This window comes from Pipra filicauda, unplaced genomic scaffold (assembly GCF_003945595.2).
Source record: "Pipra filicauda isolate LSUMZ 115617 unplaced genomic scaffold, ASM394559v2 scaffold67_size6003252_pilon, whole genome shotgun sequence".
Classification (NCBI taxonomy): domain Eukaryota; kingdom Metazoa; phylum Chordata; class Aves; order Passeriformes; family Pipridae; genus Pipra; species Pipra filicauda.
In genome coordinates, this window is record NW_024104842.1 from 2,563,891 (window position 1) to 2,583,178 (window position 19,288).

General features: G+C 37.3%; 1 protein-coding gene across 8 annotated transcripts in view; it reads right to left on the reverse strand.

Moving 5' to 3' along the window:
• Window positions 1-19,288, reverse strand: part of TENM3 (teneurin transmembrane protein 3) — a 1,265,035-nt gene that overhangs the window by 77,817 nt on the left and 1,167,930 nt on the right. For all 8 annotated transcript variants that reach the window (XM_039388717.1, XM_039388716.1, XM_039388715.1 and 5 more), the window contains 7 exons: window positions 18,789-18,911; window positions 14,000-14,214; window positions 7,258-7,468; window positions 6,658-6,759; window positions 6,318-6,512; window positions 4,783-4,983; window positions 1,700-1,885 (listed from right to left, as the gene is read on the reverse strand). In XM_039388717.1, the coding sequence (XP_039244651.1) occupies window positions 1,700-1,885; window positions 4,783-4,983; window positions 6,318-6,512; window positions 6,658-6,759; window positions 7,258-7,468; window positions 14,000-14,214; window positions 18,789-18,911 (1,233 nt within the window). The remainder of the gene's footprint in view (window positions 1-1,699; window positions 1,886-4,782; window positions 4,984-6,317; window positions 6,513-6,657; window positions 6,760-7,257; window positions 7,469-13,999; window positions 14,215-18,788; window positions 18,912-19,288) is intronic.

The following is a 19,288-nucleotide window of genomic DNA, read 5'->3' on the forward strand; positions in this document are numbered from 1 at the left end:
GTAAATAATAATAATAATAATAATAATAAAAATCAATTGTGATTGCTGTAAAAAATAATTCACAAGTCAATCTTACTACTTTCACACCTGACTCCCTTCTACAAAACAAAACCTTGCCTCATCTTCCTGGTGCAATGATGTGGTTATCAGTTAATATAGTTGTAACAGGCCCTCGATTTCCCTGCCCTCAAAGCTCCCACCACTGCTTCTCACGAACACCAAGCACAGCAAACCCACCCACCTCTTAGGCAGGGCTATAAACGAGCCAGGAACGCAGCTTGGGTTTTACTATTTTCAAAATACTCGTGCCTCAGTGATGGCTTAGCTATGCTAACACATCCAGAATTAGAGTCCTTCCAAAACTTCCATGAAAGTTAAGATGCTCCAGCCTCTTTTTAGCTTGTGCTAAAAGCAAATAATTCCATATTCACATCTATCAGCTCCACTGCTGTTAGACCTACCATCCTATCCTGTTGCTTCAGCTACATCACCTCTTTTAACTGTCTTTCCTCCATGTCTCCAAACATAAAACTATGTGATTTTTAATTGAATTGTTTTTTGACTCTTCAGACTGTTCGTGATTTCCTCATCACTCAATGTTACACTTGCCTTTGTCTGACCTGTGGCTACCTCTTTTGCTGCCTATTCAATCCACCTCTAAGTCCTTAGCCATGATGTTTCTCATACTTGGGAGATGTGTCCCATAAATACTTCAGCCGCACTGTTACTCGTGTCACAGCCTTTGATAAGCTTTGTACACCTAAGTACAAACTAGACATCTCTTGCATGTAAACCACTGCCAGTTCCTTTGCCTGTGTTTCCTACCTGTTGCCATGCAATAGTTACAGACCTGCAATGTTTTGTACAAAGGGGAATTAGTGTGGAAGGGAATTTCTTAGCACCACAGCTCCACTTTTTCTTAGTCTTCTTACTTACATGCATAATTTCTCATGCCAGCTCACTGTCAAAGCCTGCATAGTGGAGAGGGATATCCTACTGTATATGGGACATACGGACTGTAAATAACTGAGTACGGAAAGCTCCACTGATAAAGGCACAGTAACTTCCAAAGTTTTTCAGGTACTAGAACTAACTTGGTTACAGAAACACAGAAGCTGTAATAAGGATGGCTTCTTCTCAATCAGCTGTATTAAACTGCTGTTACATTATTAACATGTAATAAATTTGAGAGCATTCTAAAATAGAACACTATGTTGACAGGAAGATAATTTTGGGCAGCTATATCACATTTATTATATGGTGGAAGCAACATTTTTGCGTAGGCAAGTCACTTTATAGAGCTTCTTCTCCTTAAAAGAAAAAAGAAAAACAATAGGAAGCTTCATTTCCAAAAGACACAAAGCTATCACATAAAAACAGAAAAGCACAAATCAAGTAATATATTTACAGTTAAAAATAAAAGTAACTTCCTCCTCAGAGAAAGGCAGTTAAAGGGAAAAGATTGAAAAGGAAATTCTTCCACCTTGTTTTCATAGCACACTAGGTACAAAGAACTCATGAGCCATTATATAACCATTTCCTTTCTTAAAATATCAACTGCTTTCCACAGACTAACATGTGCTAATATTCTGTTTGAAGAAACATTCTTCAAAGTAATGCACTTCTTATTCAGACATGGCCAGCAGCGCTGGCTGTTTGAATTTTGCAGCGAAGACAGCGTAAAGCATAGCCGGCCTACCAATGGTACAGTGCTCTCCGTTCCATCCCTGGCTACATTCACACTTCCCGTCTTTGCAGGTGCCATGCTCCGCGCAGCGGGGATGGCAGGCTCTCTGGTTGCAGGCTGTGCCCGTCCAGCCCTCCTCGCAGCGACACGTGCCACCCATGCACACACCGTGCGTGCCGCAGTCCACGGAACAGATTTCTGCATTTGAGAGGAGAGAGGGGGAGAAAAGGGGGCAGAGAGTACAGGGGAGAGAGAGGGTATGTATTAATTAGCATTGCTACATTTTAATTCAACATGTGAAGAATAAAAAAGGCAAAATATTTGAAAGTTAAATCAAAGGAATTTACTGTGAAAGACATTTTTATGTAAGATCCAACAGAACAGAGAGTACAGTTTTATCTTTGCTCATGGTCACTTAGCCAGCATACTTTAGTGATGCTTAAGCATTCACAGCTCTTTTGCTATCTCTGAGTAATTTTCAATCATGTTTTTTGTGATCACATATATCTTAAGAATAACTGTTTTTATCTTAGATTACATGGCACTTAGACGTAGCTGAACTTACACTGTACTCACAGTGACTAAATGTAACATATACCTAGATCATTGTGTGTTCTGAGTGAAAATCTAATATGATGAAGTTCATTTTAACAAGGTTTCCCCTCCATACCCTTCTCCCTGTTTTCTTTCGAAGTTAAAATGTGCCATTTCTGACACATTTTTTCATTATAAAGAATCAGCCTTAGTGAGACAAATTATTACTATGCTGACACACTGACATATCTGTTAAATATAAAAGATGATTCTCTTTTACTTTCAGTAAATTTGTATCAGTGACAGCTATGAACAGTCTGGTTTAAATAATAGTTTGTTAAAAAAAATAAATCAACATACAGCAATTTAACTTGTCATTTACATATAGTAACAGGATCTTGTATCTGATAGAATAATTGAAAAATATATTAACAGCCAAAGGTAGTCAGAGCCCAAACAACGCATATTAAGTCTCAGCTAATACAAGATGATAATTTAGACTGCTAGATTTTGCATTTACAGTTTTGGTTCATTTAGTCAGATTCCAGCAAACTTTACTTCTGCTAAGCAAACAACAGAAAACCAAGAGGAGATACAATACAGCCTAAGGGACTTCTTTAATTTCTTGGCATACAGCTGGTTGCAGCCATGTACTGGTTCACAGAAGTGCTGTATTTAGTTTTTGTTTTCTTGTAAAAGACAACAAGTAACTTAGGAATAAAAGATCAAAACTATTTTTAACAGCAAAAGAAGATTTCATCAGTGCAGGAAAGGTTTCTAGCTTCCCAATCAACAGTGTTATTCTTCCGGCTGTCTCAAAGTGCTGTGGAACATTAAACAGTATCGAGGAGCTGCGATATTTCCTGTAAGAAACAGCCCAAAACCTCTGTGGAGAAAGACAGCTGTGATTTCCCCCTCCCTTTTTTTTGCCCCTTATATAGCATTTTATATCTACTTTGAATTAAATTTTTGATTAAGAGATGCAAGATGGTTTGGTTAACTTTAGGAGGCACAAAACGTCAACGCAGCTCCAAGAAAGAAAGGTTTATTTCTTTTCAATCTAATCAATTTTTCATTAGGGTGAAGGTGTTTATCAGCTTTTAGCACACTAGCTTTGAGCAAGATGCGTCAATCTTTGTAATGAATTTATTAATTAGAGCTAATTTAATTGAAGTGGAATTGAAGGGCTAATTAACGGACAAACTGCTGATGAAGATAGAGGAAAGCTCTGCTGATTTCAAACCTATGAAACCCTCTGATGGAAATAACTCATTCTTTTCTTCATTGAGCAATTTAACAACATGTTTATGGGCAACATTTACTTTTTTAGTGTACTACTCTGAAGGTCGTTTTGCACAGCTTCTGCAAATAATCTGCACACGGTTTTACAAAGCTCTTTTTTGAGCATGACATACTTGAAATATTTGAGATTAGAAACATTTTATGTTATTTTAATGACAAATCATTCCTTGAAACATAAGTAAAAGATGAAGCATAATTGGTCATCAAAAAAAAGTGTAGAGAACATCGTGTCAATAAATAGGGGATCCATGTTTTGTCTGAGAAGTAGGAAGGGTCTCTCATAAATAGTCAGTTTTAGTGCCAGAAATGCTCAGAGAAGAATTTTTTCTTCTAAACAAATTTCACAGAAGACAACATTTTCTTCTGTCACTTTTTCTTGAATGTTTGGAACTCTGTCCTATCACTCTTGTATGCATAAAACATAATGGAGTATCACAGATCCTGGTCAGGAAGTACATTTGTTTTAAAAAGATGGTTCCTCATGAAAAAGTTATATTTATTCATAAGCTGGCATAAACCCAGCTAGCCCATGTGTTCAGTTTTCATTAACAAAATGTCTGAGTTCTTAGGTGAACTGGTTTAGACAAATATATGTCTCACAGTTAGACATGATTTGTTTTTTGATATGCGGCTACCAAACAAGATCCTAAAAAATCATATTTGTCAAAAAGTTGCTGTCATACTTTATAAATATTTAGATTTTGCTCTCTGTGCTACTACCTCTAGTTTTCTCCTTTTGTTTCTAAGCTCAGACTATGGGTTTAATAAGCTCAGTTTCATATTTCAAGAAATCCCTCTGTTCTTCACTCCTACCAACTCCTTCTACCCTGGCAGCCTGTACCCTGCCTTGAAAGCTGTTTAAGATTCATTCTTGCATTCCCTTTGCCTTCAAACTTGAATGCTGTCTGTTTTTCAAGACAAATGGCTCCAAATAGTAGAAGAGATTTTTAAAATGTGACTGTCTCTGGTTTCACAAGTGTAGTTTCAAGTTTCTAAACAGATGTATGAGGTAAGATTATGCAGAATACCTGAAGTTACCAGGTGAATGCAGCGAAAAGATACAAACAAATACATTGATTTTCAAATCTTTCAAACTCACCAATTATTTTGAACCTTTGAATCAATTCACAGTTCATGCTGAAGTCAACTCCAAGACATCAATCAGCTCAGCAGGTCAGGCCTTTACAAAATACTGTCATTAAAATGCTCCTATTTAGGATAAGAACATTTTACAAAATGCCAGTGCTTTGAACTCTTACCATTGGAGCAATCTGGACCTGTCCAGTTGGGGTCGCAGGTGCAGGTACCACTCTCTTGAAGGTAGGTGCCATGACCAGAGCACTGGTCAGAGCACATGGTCTTCAGGATTTCACAGTTGTTGCCACCCCAGCCTGGGTTGCAGTGGCACTCGCCGTGGATGCACATGCCGTGGCTGGAGCAGGCTGGGTCCAAGCAATCCGCTGCAGGGAGATGAGAAAGGTCAGTTTAAACCTGTCACTCCTGACAACAGTAATCAACTCCTAGATGCTCGTGGCACTTTTGGGCTTAATTCATATTTTAAGACCTTACGAAATAGGCAGCATTGCATTCATCTTAAAAGTAAACATTAGTAAGTTGACGCTGAGAAGTTCACCTTTCTTTCATTACAATGAGTGAGGAAAAGACAGAGTGAACCAAGGTATCTTGATGCCAGCCTCCCTTCTCTGGCTACAAGTTAAATCACTCTTTGTCATCACTACTTGCATAGCTGCAATTTTCCTTTTAAGAACACCTTGTTTCCACATCACTTTCTGATACTATGAAATCTGTGCATGCATATAACTGTTATGAAGACAATTACAGGTTACCACTGAGTTAACGGAGAATCTTTCAAGGTTTGCTAATTTTTCTGAATAACAAGAAGATTGGCTTTGAGTCTCGGGCAACTGATCTTGATTCTGCCTAATCACAGTGTAACAAGTGTTGGGATTCCCTGCAGCACTTGGTATGAACTGACCCCATCCACTGCTATACAGTTTTGACAGCTGTACAGGACCCTCAACTTGTCTCAGAAATGAATGAGTTGCATCCTGTCTATCTGTCTTAATTCACTTTAATGTGCCTTAGATGACGAGATTTAATTTAGCAATTTGACTCAATAAAATGTTACACTTGTAGGGTCAATGGTCTGAAAATTTAATTCCAGAGACTTAATTGCATTACTTTGTATGTGGAGATCAATAAAATCAATTTGATTGAGGAAGAAAATGGCACTTTTTACTTCCTAAAAAAGCAGAATGGAAAATGAACTGCATTTTGCTGCACACCAGAACCAATGTTATTATACACATCTCTGGAATACAAAAATGATGCATCATTTTTCACTCTGATGCACTTGAATCAGCACTTTCCACAATGTGGTCAGTGGAAAAGATCACTAACAAATGCAATACATTAGCGATTCACTCTATACTGTGAAAATTCATTAAGTATTCCTACATCTGTATTTTGGGTGCTTTCTTCTTAGCTGAACTCAGCCAGAAAAAAAATAAAAATACTGGCAAGCAAAAAGATAATGCATGTTACTCAGAATTTTCCCACTGCTTACTTGAGAATAAATAAGGCATAATAATCATGTAGAATTCAGAGATACTAGTGATTCCCAAACTTGATTTGTAGTATTCTAAAATGATTTTTGAAGAAACATGGTTAGTGCATAAGATCTAGATCTAGAAAAATAGATAGAGCTGGATGCGCCAGCTGTAAACCTGTTGTAAACAACGGCCGACGCTGGTGTAAATATATCCTAATTTACCTTCTTCACAGTTTTCTCCTTTATACCCAGAGTTGCAGGCACAAGAGCCCATGATGCAAATGCCCCGGCCCCCACACTGGGGATCGATGCACTGACTTGTAGGCACATCACACTCGGTGCCCTTCCAGCCGCTGTAACACAGGCAGCGTCCTTTGGAGTACTGCCCATTGCCACTGCACAGCACTGGGCAGGCTGCTGTGAAACAAAACATGGCAGAAAAATTAAAACCAAGGTCTTCATCAAAGCTTTATAAAGAAGAACATGTAAGAAGTTGCTTTTCTGATGTATTTGTCTTCATGCTCACTTAGACTGACTCGAGAAAAGCATTGGGTTGATTTACCTCTCGAACAATCGGGGCCCAGAAACCCAGGAAAACAATGGCAGGATCCAGAAACACATTCACCATTACCATGGCAATTTCGGGGGCATTCCACCACAGACTCTAAAGGGAAAAAGAGAAGGATAATTTACAGATGCCCACTGCATGAAGTACTTATCATGTGAACCACTACTACCTGACAGCGTGCTCTTGCTCCAAGAAGTGTTTATGTTTGGTTTGTTTGAAGAGCACAAATAGCTGTGATCTTCTATTGCTGATGCCTCTAGTATCTTAGGACATTATATTCCAACAAAAAGGCTAAAATTATAATGGTAAAACTATATGAGCTCCATACTTAAAATCTGTGCCCTGTGTCATTTAACAAATACTTCAAAACAGTGTCCTTTCAAACATCATTTTACTAGAAGGCCCACCCCTTATGCTTTATATGAAGAAATTAAAATATACACTCTGTGTTTTATTGTGAGCAGCAAAGGAAACACTGTGACTGGAAAACCCATGAAAAAAAAAGATCATTTAACTACGAAAACTTATCTATGTATTTCTAAAAAACCTGACCAGTAACTAGCATTTGGTAAGAGCTTTAAAGATTATGCTTACCTATAATTATGGTATTAAAAGACACCTGCTCTGCATTTTTCCCATCATTGTAAAAGGCAAGGTGCCAGATGCCAGAATCCAAATACTGGATAAAACCTGCCTCGTGGAGACTGACAGACCTCGCCTGCCGCCCCGCTCGCTCTGACTCCAGCAGGTTGCGTTGCTCCCTTGCGATCAGCCGGCTGCCATCCAGGAGCTCCACAAAGTCGTACTGCAAAGAGAAACAGACAGGAACTTGACAAAGTCATGGGATGACCCCTGGCATTGTCAGCTTCCCCACAGCACCCTGACAACATGCTTGTATTTTGACCGAGAGTTTCCTTTTGGAGCAGGGAAGTGGGAGCTGAAACCAAACCTTGCTTCTTTCTTTGCCCCTTGCGAAGCATTCAAACAAAATTACCAACTAGTTCTCATGCTTATCAGAGTGGCTTTTTCAGTGACAAGTGGCCAATGAACCTATTACATACATTGGGGGAAGAAAACATTAGTTGAAATGAGTCTCCAGTCATGACTGCCACCTGAATTACAGGTGAGACCTAACTTTCCGACTCTGTTATACGCATATGGGTTAATAATAATATCCAACACTAATAATCTACTTTTCTTCATTTAGTTTCAGATGAAGGATTAAACTGCTCAATCCCCCTTTTGCACAGCGTGGAATTGTGGAGGAAGGAAAGCAAGAGCTTTACTTTGCATTGCAGAAGCTCAAAAGAGGAGACGGAAAGCAGAAAACATTGCAACTGTTGAAAATGACAAACTGACAAAAAACCATGGTACCTCCAGTCAATGGACAGCACATACTGCATTTTTAACAATCATCAGTGGGGCTTTGAAAAATGTAGTGGCATCTCAGCTGATACAACAAGCAAACTCACAACACAAGGTTTGATGCACGTTAACCTTAACTAAGGCTAATGGGACCTGGAGGGACAAAACTGCTCCAGGCCCTACATTTATTTACACTATCTAGAGTCTGTTCTCATGGCTTGAAAGTTGTCCTCTGCCTCTTTTGCATGTAAAGATCAATATGTATAGAGCAAAATTAAACAGGTAGGAAAATTAAAGATCATTCTTGCTTGTGGTAGAGGGTGTCTGCTTTTCCTGCCAAGACTGTTCAAAGTTTCCCTTTTACTGTGACACATGTTTATTGTATGAAGTGAACTGTAACACATAAACCTTCAATCTTCCCACACGTTGGAGATCTTTCTCAAATGGAATTACATCCAGGGCCTATTAAAGTAAAGGCCAGCATATGAAACCATTGATTCAGCTGAGCTGGGATAAGATCACTTCCCAGGACCAGATAATCAGTGATTTTACACCCTGACTTGTAACCTTCAGAAACTGTTCCCAGGACAAAGGAAAATATGATAGCCTTTGTCCTGGAACAAGGGTTTAAGTGCTTATGATCCCTTCTTGAAATTGCAGGCCAAAATTCACTGCTATTCTAAGACTGTTCCTCCCTAGTATGTGAAGGAAATGCATTGTTAATACGCCTCCATCAACACCTGAGACACTTTCCCACACATTTCTGAATGAGCAGAATAGAATATAATGTGATTAGGATGCAGTATGTCAGTAGCTTTGTATGTGCTGCATCACATGAAAATGAATGCGATCGTTTTGGGAGAGCAACAATTATTCACAACCATTCAACATTCTCATTTGTCAGAGAATTAAATATTTATCTTATTTTGTGTGAGAGAGAAAAACAATTTTATTTTTTTTAACTCTCGCCTGACTCAAGAGCACTTCTCTTTGGTGGTTCTCACTAATATTTTAAAAAGGGAAAGCCTGGGGAGCTCTGAGTTTTAATGAGTCAATTATAGACATTAAGAGCGACTTTGCCATTTGTATACGGCAGGAGATCACTTTTGTAGAAGGACAATTTCAGACTAAAACTGTATTTTTGATACAGAAACAAGTGGTTACACTACTAGATTGACCACTAATGGCTGGCTGACAAGCACAGTACAATTAATGATTTCATATTTGTAATGTAATAAGGACATATGCTGTTACCATAACACCATTTTAGACCACATTTCACAAGTCATACAGAAAGGAATTTACTGTTCATTCTGTCCCCCAGCAAAAAACAATAATGGATCTTAACTCTTTTAATATTTTTATATTTAGGATATGATAACAAAAACAGACCGGAAAAACAATTATCTTCGTAAGCAAAACCATGCCAATTTAATTTTCCTCCTACTAGAATAAATTAATTACCTTTATATTGAGCCTAAAGGTACTGATTTGCCCTACCATTCATACGGTTTTGCTTTAAACCAAAATCCCTTTTTTATTCTTAAAAGTCTCTTTAAATAAACATATTGATTCTCTGGCTGCAATGGAACTGACATTTTTAGAAAGTGTCACAAAGACTTTCAGGCTTGCATTGATTGGGTTTTGAATGGACAGCCACTGTCAATTATTTCTAGTTGATTTATTTATGATTCCCCAGAAAGAGAGGACTATGCATCTCAGATCAGTCTGTGACACACACATAGTAGCTGTGCTTGAGACTAATTTTGGCACCTAAAGAAAATACAGCAAGGCAACCAAAAATTCTTTCCTGATTACAATACATCAAACCACTTCCTATATGCTGCATCCGTATTATTTTGTATTATGGGACAGAACAAGAGTTAAATTTGCTGCATTCTCTTATTATTTAATAATAAAGTGCTAAGCAACTGATAGGAATGTTTTATATACAATTCATCCTGTTCCAAGACAAGAGTGTAAACTAAGATTTCTTGAGATCTCTCCCAATCTCATTTCTATCATACTTTTACTATGTCCCTTGCACTGGTAGGATAACTGTCATCAGAGGTTGCACAGTTATGGACAGGTATTGACTCCAGTTTCTTCTTACTGTCAGGTTTTAACGGGGTACAAAAAAGAGGTGGATAAACAGGCAAAAGGTACAGGAGAGAAGTGGAGAACAAGATGGTAAATGTAACAAGCAAGTTTCTTATTACAGTCAAAGGTAACAATGGAGAGAAGGCAGACATTGGTAGAAACATCAAAGCAGAAAGGAAGGAGCTAAAGAAGATTGTGGTATGTGGTTATGCATGTTGGGTATCACGGGCAAATTAGCAAAGATATTGGAGGGGGGCAGGTGATAAGGCAATTTTACAAATGCTAGCAGAGTGCAGGTAATAATGAGGTTTTTATTATTTAACAAAAGATCTGAAAATTCAAATACTGATGTTTGAGAGACAAGCAGCAGTTGTCACTTTGCATAAATTTTGTTATTAGCACTTGTCACTCTGTGACTAGGAGATAAGCACAGATAGCATTCAAGAAATGCAGACATGAAGTGATGTATATGGGTAAGATCCTACTTTTCAAAGTCCGCATGAAACAACCCTAGCTTTACACATCTACATGGGCCCTGAGCCAATTTTTATCATTTTGAGATGAGATCTTGGACCTATGGTAGACAGATTACAGAAATATCAGTTCTATGATTAAAAAAAAAAAAAGAAAGCAAAAAGCAGACATCATTAAGGCATTGTATGAAACTGTCATAGTTAAACACCTGTTATGTTCTGAGTTTTTCCGGTCTCCACACCTCAAAAAGGCTGCCTTAAAGCTGGAGAAAGTTCAGAAAAGGCCAAGGATGACCAAAGGATTGAAGCACCTTTAATAAAAATTATGAGAAAGCAGACTGGAAAAAAACCAACTCATGACACTAGTGATCTATAAAAAAAGGGTGGCATGGAGAAGAAATATGTGAGAAACTCTCCACTGCCTCTTCCAAAACACTAACAACAGTGAGAGAAACAAAAACTACCAGGAGGCTGTCTTAAAACACACTTAAGAGTACAGTGTGAGATGTGTAGTTAAGCCTTGCTGCAAATGTCACAGATACTAAAAGCTTCCATAGGTTCAAAGGTGACCACACAAACTCACTGAAAAAAATAAAGTATCTAAGGCTTTAAAATACAAAGACAGCATCTTTGACTCAGCAAAGTCCTTCAGCCTCAAAACTCTGGAGGTCAAAAGCATATTGTGGGAAGAATTACTACAGTACTGTCATGCTGCTATATTAATCTCTACATATGACCACCATCACAGACAGAAGGCAGGGCTAGATAGGCCTTTGATCAAACTCAGCGTAGACATTCATGTGTTTTTGTACTATGTTCCTACGACATTTGGAACCATATGAGTAAGCTGCCTTGCCTGATGGAAGGATGCAGTGAAGCCCAACATCAGTTGTTAGTCTGACCCTGCTAGCTATGCCTGGCTTGCAGTTAGGAACTTTTGTCAGTACAAGCCATAAGGGTTAAGGGAAATAAGAAAGCAATAAATCGATTTATGCTTGCCGTCCCCTCAGTTTTCTGTTTCATTAGATGTCTTTTTGCCTAAATACATTATTTCATTCATGTAAGCTACTTTGATATAAATACATATTTTACCAATGCAAGTTGTGTCTTCATCAGACACAAGTCCTGTGTTATCCCTTTGTTGGAGAAAGGCCTAAACTGTTGAGAGATATTTTACTCCATTTTTTTGCCCCACAAGCAGGAGCACAGTCACCAAAAAAACATAACCTTTCACTGAAACTGCCTTTTTAGGAGATTACATACGTGCTTTATCTCAGGTACTTAAGTAGACATCACTGGGTTCAAGGTCATATAAACATTCTGATAAACTTGCACCCTTGGGAATCTTCAGCAGCCCTGTAAGTTCACTAGGGCACTGATAAGTAAGCATGCCTAATTTTTCAATGTATCAAGTGTCAGTCAATGGTTTGTAAAAAATACTGTAATTATATACCAGGCAAAAATAGGACAAGAGAGCTTGACCTATATCCTGAGAACAATATATCCAAAATGTCACAGAAACTACAGAAAACACAGTAGCAGAATTTGCCTATGATTCTTTTTGTTGTATCATACTTAAACATTAATAAGAACCAGTAAGCTGCGTAACACAAGTGATGGTAAACAGATTTAGTAGTCTCCTTTTCTGTGTTTTTGGATAAAGGACACTTCTATTTAATTTTCACCCTTTTAAGAGGATAAGGAATCAAGTAAGGATCTCTTTTTTATAGACCTGCCTACTTGCATGACTTCTCATATAAATGCACAATCCAGATCAGCTTCTTCAGTTTTATTCATTCTTGCCACACATGTATTCCCCTAACTCCTGTTATTATTTTTATCATTGAGATGGCATTTGTATTCCAAACCGCTATTTCCAATGGCTGATAACTTTCTGAATCAATTTTCTTTACACTAGACTTTCTTATGCTTGTTGTCTGCCTGAGGGTAGGTGTTCATACGTGAAGGTCTGAAGAAAATCCACTTAATCATTTTTATGAGGATCAAATTTTTAAGTAAACGTAACTGTACTTTCTGCATTCAGTGAAGTGTTTGTAATTTAATGGAAACTAAACTAAAAAATAAAGTTAATGTAACATTCTGTGATTTTAGCTGCGTTGCTGACCCTTCCTCTGTGGTTTGATACTGTTAAATAAGTGTAATAATTACATATATTTCTATGTTCTGCATCTTTTAAAAAATATGCTTGAAGAAAAAAACAAAATAAATTTAAATAGCACAGTAGCATGAAAACCAAAATTAAAAAAAATACGGGATTGCATTAAAATATATTAATTTTGCAGTTATGGATCTGCTGTTGCAACTGTGTATCAGGCATAATCAGTCAAGCTTCGATCCAATTATACCATTAGGTTGCTATACTTAGATTTGTGTCCAGGGCAAATCCATACACTTAAAATATAAATCAGTAAGATGTTGCTCCAAATGGAATAGAAGAGCATGAGCTGAAATACCTTTTCAGGTGGAAAAACAGATCAGAGACAGGACTTGGATAAATATTGCACTGAAAGAAATCTAAGCTTGGAGGGTCTTAAATCTTTAAAATAAAATATGAATAGAATTGATTCTAAAGTACCATCTCAGGCAATGATTCTCCCTTTCTCCTGCCAATCCAGAAGACTGTTCATTCTTTTATACTTTAACTTTTCTCTAACTATGGATAAAGAGTGTTTCTTTGTTAGTAGGCAAAGGTGTGGCCACATGCAATAAAAAGTGCCATTAAAAACCTCTGAGGGGTGGAACAGAATAAATCCTCTGGGGCACTTAAGAACAAAGTTTCAAGACACCAGATGCCTAGTGAAGACTGTGACTTTTACAACCCTAATTCACTGTATCTTTGTAGACACATATTCCATATTTTGTCTTTTATGTATTTATTTAGTGAGACACCAAGCTGTAAATACTGTAGTACTTGCTTGTCTTCTTGTTTGGAAATTTCACTAATGTGCTGTTTCTCAAGCACTCTCAACCACGTGTGTGGCCATAGATGCTATAATAGTTTGCTTAGGTTTCTAAAGATATGTCTATGTACTACAGAAGGAAAAATGTACCCATAAACTGTGCATAAAACAACTCTGTATCTGAAGCATCATTATTGATTAGGCATTAGAACAGCTCATAAATAAGAACACCCTCCACCCCCATTTTGGATCCCAACACTAAGAGTATTGCAAATGCACCCTCCACCCCCATTTTGGATCCCAACACTAAGAGTATTGCAAATGTTCTGGACATCACATGAGAGCAATAAAGTATAAAAAGTAAAAATATAATCATGAAAATGGAAAAGTACGTAATCGAGAGAGGAAAAATATATAAAAGATAAAAGCTCACAGTTTTCAATAATGTGTCCTATTTTTAAAGCAAGCAGTTCTCACCTGAGTGTGTGAAGGTGGTAAGCCTTTTCGACCATATACTCCAATCAATGCATCTTTCTGAAGGGATATATTGAATTTTAGGAATTGTGGCTGATCAATGAAGAGTTGTGATCTCCAAAAAATTCCAGGGGGAACTTCTTGTATTGCTCTTCGGCCTATATCAAGTTCTCCAGAATCTATAGTGTTGTTTTCTTGTGCAAATCCCCCTAATTTTCCTGACAGATTAGAATAATAAGGAGATAAAAAATTAGTGTTCCTTTCTGGCTTTCAATCATTCTTCATATAAACCTTCAAATCACCTCAGAAAAAATGTTACCTGACAATGTTTCTCAATGTAAGATCCCAGGAATTCTTTGATTTGGAATAAACAGGCAAAGATACCACAAATACCTACCAATTAAAAATGCTGTAGCATCCCTAAGGGTGAGCATTACGGGGACAGTTTAGGATCTACATTAAACTATTCTTTTTTTTTTCCCCCAGGTATTTTAACAGGAGTTTTCCAGAATAAAGTCTCACACTACAAAAAAAATTAAGATAAAGGGAAATGTAGCATACAGATTTTAAGAATAATAGATACATAAACATAAGCAGTCAAGAGAACTAATATACAATGTTTACCATATTAAATATCAGAGCATTTATACAATGCTACAAAATTGACAGCTCTACTTCCCTATTTTTCGTTTTGTGCTCCCCCTCACAAAAGGCAATGTTTCTTGCTCCATTGCACCTATGTTCTTATGCCATAATGCCTACATTCTCTGCACTCCCTAGCCTTAGTCTCAGGCTTGTTATCACCTCCTTATCCACCTCCATATCCTTACTGTTTCCTGAACAATTTGTATACTAGCATGTCAATGGCTGGTAATTTCACTACTTTTTATATTATGAATATGCATTTATCTTGCAGTCCAATCACTATGAGTAAGAACATAGCACTGAATGCATTAATGATTTTTCTCTATAAAGCCTTTGTGCAACTATCATTTAGGCTTAGGAGGTCAGGGATGATGGCTTGAAAATGCCCACAACAAGCAAAGAAGATGCTAACATGCAAAAGACACATGGTGTCAAATGCTAACACTGAAAAACTGGACTACTGGTTGTGGTATTGAAGAAGAGGGAAAATGAGTCATGAACTTTAGATATCCCCAACAAACTTTTTGTTCAAGTAGCTAGGTCCAAGAAACAGTAAAAAAAATTGTGGTTTTAGTTGTTAAAGTGTCTTCTATTTGCTAGATTTGTAGGAAACAGAATTACTATGAATGACACACTTAATAAGTGTTTTGCACAAACCGTCACCACCCAGCTTTAAAATGTGGGATAGTTTAGGTGAGTTTGCAGCAAGACTGTTTGAGGCCAAAAAGTCAGGTCTGATGTTCATGCACTAACTCCAAGCTGTGGAGCTGGACATAGGTAGTCTTGGAAGTTTGTGCCAGGGTCAAAGCCTACTTCAACATGATGGAATCAATGCTGTCAAATACTGACTAAGACGCAAAGATGGGTGTAAGAACTTGCTTACCAATATATGTCAACTCTGGAGTAAGTAATGACATATTTAAGCAGTTGGCACATCAAGGTGAGGCTTGAGTGAAGAAATATAAAGAAAAATAGGACTGCTGTTATAGTCTTAGAGTTTGCTGTGTTTTTACCAATTTACATTTTTTTTTCAGCAGCTAGCCTATTACAAAAATCAAACTAAATCCATCTGATGCTGACTTGTTTGCATACAAGTGTTCTGAAGAACTGACAATACTGCCCTGTCTTTTATGTTCAAATTCTACATTATTCATCATTTGATGGAACCAACTGACACAACCTTTTTGCAAACATTTAGACTGTAAAAAAAATAGATTAAAATCTGAAATGCCAGGTGAGGTCACAGATTGATCCTCACCACTTTTTGTGCATCCAAAATGAACTGCAACTGCTGTTGAATTAAACAGGTACAGAAGCACTGCTGAGAGGCCTTAAGTGGGGGCTTGTATTATTATCATCAGAGCTGTGTCACAACGCATTGCAGTCACTGAAAATGTCTCACTGCATTGTCACACTGATCAGAGTTCTGCTGAGAAGAGTCAGTGAAATATCTGACCTTGCAGAAACCATTTTTTTACACTTTTAAGGATGAGTCTGATGCTTTTCTAACTTTGGACTTAACCTTTCATAATATTCATATGTTATTCTAGAAGATGGATCTGTACTCACTATTTCAGTTTATTTAAGCATTTGTTTTTTACCCTCTTCCTTCAAATTTAAGCATATTGTATTGTATAAATTCACACACTGATGACTCGTAATCACTAAACAATAAACATTTGTTTGCAATATTGATCTGCTGCTTCCCCTATTTCTACATTTCACATGAAAAACAACTGACTTGTACTACTGAAAACATGAACTGGAGAGCTTAGGCAGTTGGAGTTTATCAAACGTTTTGACCAACTTGCCAGGAATGCCTATTATTGGGGTTCAAAACTTAGCAGATAATATTCCTATGGACTCCCATTTTCTTCACCAAAAAAGAGGTAGTTTTACCCTGTAGCCACATGCCCCTTTAGCACCCCACCACCTCTCTCACAATAGTCGCTGTCTGTTTGCACTCTCAAGGTTAGGGCACTAATTATTCTTTGTTCCCTGTTGTATCTCAGTAAGCATAAGAAAGATCCTTGCAGTGTCATCATCATATTTTCACTGTCTAAACAGTAAGAGTTCTTACGCACAGCTTTAATTCAAAACATGAAATATCATGTTCATTCACATTTACTGTGAGGGTGGTTGGAATTTCTCAAGTCTAAATCAGAGTATCAGGATATTACCAGGGCACTAAAAAGGGGTGGTACCAGAAGTTGTTCAGCTGTCAAAGTATTCAAATCAAGGTTTCACTGATTTGTCCTTACAGTTTTCAGTAACTGGTATGATAGCATGGGGCCCCTGCTCCTTAAATTTCACATCTAGTCATCACACTTTCCTGTCTGCCTAACCAGTCCTTCTTTTGTGGTTTAAAATGTGTATTCTCTGGTCTATCTGTTGTTTAGTATTGATGTATGCTGATAAATGACCACTTAACATATTCTGCAGAGGACAGCATTTTAACAGTGGATAGAATTAACCCTGTTCTCTTGCACAGTATTTAGGGACATAAGGAAGGAAAAATGGGATTTGATATACTTATTATTTCCTTTTATTTTGGAGGCAGTGTATAACTGGTTTTAGTTTGCAAAAAAATTTAAAAATTATCAAGGGAAAAAGAACAATTAGTATTTATAAAATATTTTAAAAAATCAATATATTTTATATAAGAAAGTATACTGGCTATGGAAGGCAGAAGACAACAGGATGATGAGCTGTCACTGCAGCATCAGTATTCATTAACCATTAAGTAGCTTTTTGCTATTCATTCAAAACAAGAACACAGAAAGAGATAACAACTATCTAACTTCAAGAAAAGAAATAGCAGGATAAAGAAACAAAAGAAGAAAAAGTCCTGCTGGAGAAGTTTCATAGGCTTACAAAGATGAAAAAAAGAGTGAACTGAGCTGTATCTTTTCTATAACTTGGAGCTGTGATAACTTGAAATATTTTCAAGATGTCAACTGCAGGCAGAGGCTTCCTCCTTCTCAGTGGTAAGGTCAGCTGTACCTTGTGAATGGGAAAATGGATTTTTGTGTAATGAAGCAAACACTGCATTCATCAACCATTTAAATCAAGTTTTCCATTCAAAACCTATTGATTTTGAAGCCTCTGTTAGCCAGAAGTGCACAAGCTCTTAAATGTTTTGAGAATCTTAAAGGGCAACATGGAAAAAGGTCGATAAAAAATAATCCCTTTATGTGGTTTGTATTTTAAAAGCTCCTACAACAAAATTAAGAAAGTTTTTTTTCTTACTTTATAAATTGGTTGGATGATTCAGACTCAACATTACATGCTAGAGACTTTGAGAAAACAAATGAACATATTATACCTGACCTATTAAATTTCAGAGAGAAATTAAAAAAAAAAAAAAAAAAAGAGAAGAAAACATCATCTTCCGTAGAGAAAAATCCAAGCTATTCCATAGTGAGGACATCATGCCATATGTAGCTCCTTGATCATGAGTTGCCTTCTAAACACAGCTAAGAGAGAAGCTTTGAAAATATGCAAAATCTTCCTGAAGTGCCTTTTCTGGAGTAAACTCTTCAGAAAAAGAGATTATGACAGGGCATGGGGGTATCACACACAAACATACTGTTTTGCCTGAAAACTATACCGAGCTTGTTGGAACTCCCAAAAATTGAATCTTGGTATCAGGTCCCCCTTATGAAACAGTGTGACCTGTCACCTTGAGCTCCCTGGCTTTGTTGTGGCCCTTTCTACAACACAGCCCTGCTGGCCTCTAAGGCAGGATGGTCCAAGCCAGGCTCAGCATCATGCTGCTATCTCTGAGGACCCCACAACAACCATTGTGTTATCAAATATTTTAGAGTAAGCAGAAGTTCTGCTTCTCTGGATATGATGAGAGCTTTACTATCCTCATCAAATATGACATGTAAATTCCTGTGAGAAATTTTGGTTGACAGCTAGCTTTCCTAGTAAGATCAACATTATTGCTCAGGATCCATGACCCCCTTCACGTGCTAGGTAGGAGAAACTTGTGCTCCTGTTTATTGATTTAAAATTACTATTACTTACAAATGAAATATACAGCGTTTTGGAGGAAAACTGTTAAAGTCTGGTGAAATAAGTAAGACATAAAGGAAGGAAATATTCCGAAAGAAGGAAAAAGATTGGTGCCTGTTTCACTTACCATTTTCTCCAGCAGGTACTGTTACAGGATGTGTTGGCACAGTATCAGGATTCACTTTTCCATTCTCAAATGTATCATTTTCAGTTTGCTGCAACTGCCAGTTGAGGCCAAATAGATGCATTGCTGGTGGTAGAGGATACAGGTTATTTGATACTTTTAACCATGATGACAAATAGCACAAATAATGACTTTTCATGCTTTGCACTGGAATATCAACTCATACATTAAAAAATTAAATTACATGAACAAGCATTTGCAGACTAATAGTTCAACTTAGCAGTGGCACTAAGCAATTACTACCACTGTCCTTTAATGATACAGCGCTTTTGGTGAACGCAGTTGACAGAAAGCTCACCAGCCTCATTTTGAGCCTTTTACTGGTCCCAAATCAATGTTCAAAAGGATAGGCAGTAATTATGTTCTTTTCTCTTTTTTCATTTTTGATCATTCTGAAGAGACAAATCATTTTAAGTGAGCTCCTAAATGACCTACTAAAATAA